Genomic DNA, 7,954 nt, shown 5'->3' on the forward strand with positions numbered 1-7,954 from the left:
AAGCCAGGTACTGGCGAAACGCGTTTTGGACTGATCTGATCTGATTTTATATGGATTTTTAATAATTTTTTATCTTTTATTGATTTTAATTTGAATAAATTTTGTTTATACCTTCATTTGGAGTTTTTTCCTATCCATTCCTAACTACTGAGTAAAGGAGGAGGAGATCAAGTGGAGACAAAAAGAGGGTGTTGGATCTACCTTAGAAGATTCTGAGGCGCTAACCATTTGAGCCAAGTGTATTATTGGGTCTACGTTTGTGAGTTACCCATTTACTATTCACCTTAATCTATTTTTGTAATAACCATCTGCACTTAGATTTGCTTGTTTGATTTTCACAGATGTATGCTATTGTACCTTGTCTACCCATATCATACTACTGTTTATTAAGGTAAACCTAAGCTCCACTTATTTCTGTTTTATTTGAATACTTAAAATAAAAGTACATGTAATAATATAGATTTTGAAGACTTTTATGTTCTATTTATTTTTTTGCACAATCATAACAATGTTAGGTGTATGTACAGAAAGAATGCATTTCTCAGTAGGTGTGTGTGTGTGTGTGTGTGTGTGTATATGTGTGTGTGTGTGTGTGTGTGTGTGTGTATATATATATTTTACAAATATGAAGAAAAAGGAAACACGCATAACACATACAGGATTGCTCACTAAAGTGAGAATTCAAGGTGAATTGAAAGTGAATCTTAAGTTTTAAGGCCAGAGTAGCTGAACTGAAAGCACATCTGACATAGAGAATGTTTCCAGTTTGGCAATTTTGACCTCAAAATTTTAAATTCTCTTTGAATTCATCTTGAATTCTCACTTTAGTTAATAGCCCTGATAGTGGTGAATAGTTTATTATTGAAAAATAAGTCTGCCTTTAGACCTAAAGGTTGAGAGGTTTATATATCTTCGGAGACACCAAGATGGCACTGTTTTCTCCAATGCGTGGTCTGCCAGTTTGTAGGTTTTATATTTTGAGTTTTTATACTGCAAAGCTAGGCTGCCCCCTTTGCCTCGGCCAGCAGAAACTTTTGTATCACATTTTCCATCTCTTGTCAGAGGGGTGTCCAGTGATTACCTTAATATAGTTGCATTATAAATCACCACTGCCGTGTTATAATAAAGGATTAACGCACAATAGATATTATGGCAGAACAGAAATTCAAAGAAGAATAACACGTAGAGCCTGAGAGGATTAACTGGTTTAAAGTTAAGCCTTTAATAACATGCCTTAACAGTTGGGGGACTACACTTATTGCAATAACTGCATTACTCTCCAGAACAATATATTGGACTTCTGTTATGCAAGGGACAATCCCTCCTATATGGCACCTACTTTGCACTACTGGGTGACAGACAAGTGTATAATACAGGCATTGCAGTCACCATATACTCACCATAACTGCCTGCCACCCCTGCATTTAACATACATTAGATGTTAAAAAAAAAAAAAGCATAATATAATGCAAAAAATAAATACAACCAGAAAAGATATACATTTCATGGTACTGTGCTCAATGAATCCCCCTTTCAGTCCTCTCTCTGGTGCGCAGACTTCCTGTCTTTCAGTCACTGATCAAAATGGATACACATGCATCGAGAGGCAGATACATTGTATGGATATGATGCAGAAATCTGCAAAATTATTTGATTATTTTTTATTTTTTTTTTAAATAAAATTAAGCAATGGCAAAGGTGCAGCATATCTATAGGGCAAAATCCTCTCAAATGAGATTAAGTGGTGTTGGTGCCCTTTTACTGTGTACACCTGTTTTTACTGTGGCTTTTTTATTTATTTTTTATTGTGGTTTTGCAATGTAAGCAGTAATCTAAATGAATTACAAGTCCATTCGGGTCTGTCAAGAATAGTTCAGTTTTGTAGAGATTTTAACATTGAATTTCTGTTGAGTGGTTTTTGTATGAATCAATAATAATTCTGTTGGATGACCTTGTCTGAAATTAAACAATTTACTAACTCGGTGAAGTACACATTATAGGTCAGATACTTTCTAAAGTGAATTTCTGAAATGGTCAGCAACTTTTTTTTGTTTTGTTTTTTTCTTAAATTTTGTGCTTTGCAGTTCTGGTGGAATTCAGAAAGCTAAGATTTTAAAGGGACCAAACTCACTTGATCTTAATGATGTGATTTGGGGGGGTGTAGATACTGCCAATACCATGCTTCATGAAGCACTGGATAGGTGGATTACAGCCAATATACAATGTATTTATTTTTCTTGTGTATTTGTAGAGTATAATTACTGAAGGATTCTAGAGCAGTAGTTAAATCAATAAGATTTATGTAATTTGGATTAAAATTGGAAATTTGTAGAATTTGTCTGAAATCTGAATTTGACTGTGCATTGCAAGGGACTTCTGGGATTCGCCTTAAATGTACAATGTTAAAGCTGATCAGTTTGTCTCCGTGGTATTTAGACATGGAATGAGGATTTATCACACTAATTGAAACATATTGCATTAACTGTAGGACAGGTTTAGGGTTTTACCAAAAAGATACTTGAACTAATGCCCCTCTAATATGTTAATTGTCCAGTTTTTACCCCTCCCACATCCAGTGTATGGTAAGTTGAAGAACTCTCCTCCCCCCCACAACCCCAATTTTCCCTTGCACTATAAGTAGCAGTGTGTGAAAGTTAAATGGGCAATATAGGCACCCAGAACACTTCCTCATTGTACTGGTCTCAGTGCAGTGTCCCAGCAAACCTGCAATAATTAGCTTGGTGGGTTAACTCCACCTCTAGTGGCTGTCTATCAGACTGCCACTAGAGGCACTTCCGGCTCATGGTTGCCTAACAGACGCTGGACATACTCACGCTATGCATGGGGATGTCCAGCGTCACCCAAAACCCCATAGGAAAGCATCTTACAATGCTTTCCTATGGAGAAATCATTATTTTATTTATATACTGCCGGCAAATTCAGTAGTGCTGTACAATGGCTGAACTAACAGACACATAATTGTAACCAGACAAGTGGATGCACAGGAACAGAGGGGTTGAGAGCCCTGCTCAATGCCCTGCCCTGCTCAAAGCTTACATGCTAGAGGGAGTGTGGTGCAGTGACACAAAGTTATACATAGGGGTAATGAAGTAGGTTGCTATAAAAGTATTCACTGAGAACTTAGTAGGTTATTTTTGACAGTTGCAGGAGAGTAGTCATGGGAGGGGGAATCAAAATCTGCTAACTGTTTAATTGATACGCTTTTCAGAAGTGAGTTGTCAAAGATATTTTGAAGGAGTGGAGACTGGGTGAAAGTCTAGCGGAGAAGTAAAGGGAGTTCTGCAGAAAAGGTGCAGCCCTTGAAGTCTAGAGGTGGGAGTACGCAGAGAGGTTAGACGTAGGTCTTTGGCAGAGTGCAGAGGCCTTGACGGGACATACTTGTGTATTAGGGAGGATTGGTAAGTTGGAGCAGCATTATGTAAGGACTTGTAAGCAAGCACCAGAATCTTAAATTGAGCCCTATATCTAACTGCAAGCTAATGTAGGGATTGACAGAGGGGTGATGTGAGGGAGGTGCGGGCGTACAGGAAAATGAGCATTCTGCCGCTTTAATTATAGATTGCAGATGTGCAAGCTGGGAACACGTAAAACCAATGAGAAGGGGATTTCAGCAGTCAAGGCGAGAGAGAACAGCATGGACCAACACCATAGTCGCGTCCGTTGTTAAATAGAGGCGGATGCAAGCTATGTTTTTGAGATGGAAGTGGCAGGATTTGGCATCAATGTGACATGAGGGGTGACTGAGAGGTCGGAGTCAAAGAGAGCACCTAGGCTGGGAGCCTGCGAGGAAGTGGTGTTGCTGGGCCATTGACTTGGAGGGAGACAGACACGGGGGTAGCAACACTTGAGGGAGAAAAGACCAGAAGTTCTGTTTTGGACGGTTGAGTTTAAGGAAGCAAGCAGTCATCCAGATGGAAATCGCGGAGAGACAATCAGAGACACAAGTCAAGATGGGCGGAGAGATATCAGGAGACTGCAGGTAGATTTGCATATAAATGTCATCTGCATATAAATGGTAAACTCATCAGCTCATTTGGCTTCCATTATCAAGGGAGGCAGTCTAGATAGAGAACAGTAGGGGACCAAGGACCTTGGGGAACGCCAACAGAGAAGGGTTGGGGAGAAGAGCCAGAGAAAGAAACAATGAAAAAGCGCTAGGAGAGGTAGGAGGATTATCAGGAGAGAGCAGTATCCCATAGACCAAGATTACGGAGAATGAGAAGAAGCTGTCAATGATGAACAGTGTCAAAGGCAGCAGAAAGATAAAGGAGAATTAGGATAGAGTAATGGCCTCAAGATTTAGCAGCGATTAAATTGTTGGATACTTTGACGAGCGAGGAATCACATGCGCATTAGGTGTTCCCTGCCAGCTGATGGTGGGGGAGGAGCAACGGCAGGAATTGTCATTTCCAAATTTGAGCTAATTCTAACCATTTGTTTTCACTTTGGGGAATTAATCCAGATTTCCCTTTAGTCTATTAACAGATTATTTAAAAATATTTTTCTCCTTTAGCCTAGTATTTAAAATGTCTCTTTATTGCCTCCCGAGAAGTAGCTTTGAATATTTTACACCAATTTACTCTTAACTAATAAATTACTAAATGTTTCAAGTAACCAAATATAAGTGTATTCAGTTCTCTACATATATATATATATATTATTTCAATTATTATTTTTCTCCTAGTATACCAGGATTCAGTGTCAGTGAAGACTGTACTGCATTGGAGCAGCTTTTAGAAGGTTTTGATCAACAAGACCAGGACCAAGTGTCTGATGTTTGTAATTCGCCACTGTTCAAATATATGGACAATGATGTAAGAAGACAATCCTACAATTCTCATGATTAGTAAAGTAACTGGAATATGTCTAAATTGTCGCTCTCTTGGTTTGAAAAAATATATATATTTTTTTTTATTTAGCACTGATTAGTTCTATACATAATAGGTTTTGTATATTGTTGAAGAATAGTGTTTCTTAATGTTATGCTCTCAGCTATATTATTTCATTAAACATCTAGACTTAAACATTGTAGGTTGCATTATATCTGGTTATCATCTGCTTTAAAAAACCATCAGTGTTGCAGACTTTAAACAATTCTAATTATCTATCTTCCCATAGACTCTCCTTATTTTAATTGTCTTGTAAGATGTAGAATTGGCATCGTATTTTTTATCATGATGGTGTAATTTAGACTTTGCTGCATTTCCATGAGAAAACATAAAAAATGGGCCAAGGTGTTTCAGAGAAATTTGTGTGTATGTTGCATATAGGTTCATCAATTCACAAATGTGTTTAATGTGCTCAATATAACAAACCTGAAGATGAATTAAAAAATGTTTTTCTAAAATTAAGGAAGCTACCTGAGTGCTACTTATTTTGAATATTAGGTATACTAGATTGCTGCCAATTAATTTGCTTGGTGTTAGGGAGCTTTCTGGGAAATGCAGATTTTTTGGAGAACCATATGCAGATAAGGTCTTAAAGCTGAGATTGGCCAAATCTATTAGTCGTGCCTTAACATCTGCAGTCTAAGGAGGAATAATGCCCCTTATATACTATGGCAGTGTGATATGTTTAAATCTGTTTTTAATCTCTTGGTATCCATTCTAGTAAAGTGAGTATTACCAGTCAGAAAAGTAATACCATTCCTCAGACCAGAGTAATCTGTCCACAAAAATTGTCAAGAGTGAAACTGTATTTCCCATTTTGATTCAGACCCTTCTGAAGCTTGGAAGGGTGTAATAAAGGTGTTTTGAAGAATTTTAGTATATCGTAGTAAAATGAAGTTATGTTTGATCAAGTTAATTTTAAAGTTAAATAATGGGTCACAAAGTAAGTGGTACACTGTTTGGGTCACTGTCAAATATTATGGGAAAAGCTGCCTTTTAAGATTTCAAACAGTCAAATCTTATTAATTGAACCAAGTTAAATCCGTTGGAATTAGAATTGTAACATTATGTGCCTGCTTCAAGAAAGTACTTGTGATTTTTTTTTTTTTAGATCAAATTTATTTTTAAATTCAACAAAATTACCATCAGTTGCTTGAAATTTTCTATTTTATTTATTTTTCTTCTTACCAGTATGCCAAGCTTGCATTGAGTTTAGCAGTTCCAGGAGGAGGAACTAAAAAGAAATCTCCCGCAACATCGCAGGAAGGTGTTACTGGATCAGCACAGGGTGGCTCACATGTTGAAGAAGAGGATGATGAATATTCTGGAGGGCTGTGCTAATCACATTTTGTATTTTGCTCCCTATAATATATACATGGATGTTTATGGCATTGCTTTCTCCAGAAATAGTGACAAAGTACTTCTTTGTTGATACCATCTGACAATGCAATTTATTGCTTTGTTTTATACCATCGTTGTGAAAAATATATACTATTTTCACTAGATCCCCACTCTGTAAGAGGGCCATCTAATGCCATTACATAAAACTCTGCACACCATTTATGGATCACTATTATGTCCCAATGTGTAAAGCAAGTATAAGCAGAGAACAATATATGGTAATTATCGCATGTAACTTAATTTCTCAACTTCATTTTAATATCTCAGAAATTATTTGTATAGTTCTGTGTTCTTTTTTGTTATGTAAATGACTGTAAGTAATTGTTAAATGGCTATTAAATATTTAAACCTCAAACGGAGTCGTACATGTATACCTGGAAAAGTTTATTAAATCTCGTTAGAAAATACTTATGTGAACGCAAAACACAGTTGCTGTATTCATATAACTATAAAACAAAAAGAGAAACAGAAAGTTAAAGGATCACTATAGGGTCAGGAACACATATGTATTCCTGACCCTATAGTGTTAACACCACCATCTGGGTCCCTGGGTCCCTCATGCCTCCATAAATATAGCAAAATCTTACTGTATTCAAGCCAGAAGCTGTAACTCTGGATGCTGTTTGCCTCAAAAAAAAAACACAAGCAGTCTGCTGACATCATCAGAAGTGGTGGCCTGATCCAATCACAGTGCTACCCCATAGGATTGGCTGAGACTGACAAAGAGGCCGATCAGGGGCAGAGCCAGCATGATTCAAACACAGCCCTGACCAATCGGCATCTCCTCAAAGAGATGAATTAAATCAATTTATCTCTATGAGGAAAGTCCAGTGTCTGCATGCAGAGGGAGGAGACACTGGATGTTTGGATGCATTTTAGTCAGCCATGACCCAGGAAGGATCTCTACCAGCCATCTGAGGAGTGGCCAGTGAAGTTATCACTAGGCATACACTGCTTTTTCTCTGAAGGTAATGATTCTACTCACCAGAACAAATTCAATAAGCTGTAGTTGTTCTGGTGACTAGTGTCCCTTTAATATGAATCTAGACACTTGTGGGCAAATAGGATTATCCCATATAGTCTACTTATTTGGACTACTGTGGAGTTATGTTAGGTTAAGTGTGATATTGCTCTATGTGAATCTCTTTCTGAACAAGGTTTTAATGGATGAGCACTTTGAAAGCATTTCTGTGGGTTTATTTACATTTTATAATTATTTTTAAAAAAATTCCCCGAGGTTAGAGGCAGTGCAGAAAAATCTACTTCGCTTGTAGCAAAATAGGTAAATGCTTTAAAAACACTTTAAAACTATATTTTTTATTAAAGGGAAACTATAGGCTTGGAATACAAAATTGTATTCCTAGCACTATATTGTCTCCCTCGCTCGCCCTCTCCCCCACTTCCCCGCATAGCACAAGGGGTTAAAAAAAATCTCTTCTGTCACTTACTTAGCTGATGCTGGGTGCCCTCATGCAGAACATTAAGACATCCAGCGTCAGGAAACCAAAATTAGCCTACCTACCTGGAAGCTCCTCTAGTGGCAGTCTGGTAGACAGTCACTAGAGGAGGAATTTACCCTGCAATCTTCTTAAAGTATTTTATCAATAAGTACAATTGCCTGGGTTAAACTGAGAGGGGCACTG

At 37.5% G+C, this 7,954-nt stretch overlaps 1 protein-coding gene across 1 annotated transcript in view; it reads left to right on the top strand.

Moving 5' to 3' along the window:
- Window positions 1-6,666, top strand: part of NAPG (NSF attachment protein gamma) — a 35,901-nt gene extending 29,235 nt beyond the window's left edge. Inside the window, exons 11-12 of the mRNA XM_063450468.1 lie at window positions 4,706-4,835; window positions 6,102-6,666. Coding sequence (XP_063306538.1) covers window positions 4,706-4,835; window positions 6,102-6,251 — 280 coding nt within the window. The 3' untranslated portion in view covers window positions 6,252-6,666. The remainder of the gene's footprint in view (window positions 1-4,705; window positions 4,836-6,101) is intronic.
- Window positions 6,667-7,954: the final 1,288 nt, after the last annotated feature.

The sequence above is a fragment of the Pelobates fuscus genome, chromosome 4 (assembly GCF_036172605.1).
Source record: "Pelobates fuscus isolate aPelFus1 chromosome 4, aPelFus1.pri, whole genome shotgun sequence".
Lineage (NCBI taxonomy): Eukaryota > Metazoa > Chordata > Amphibia > Anura > Pelobatidae > Pelobates > Pelobates fuscus.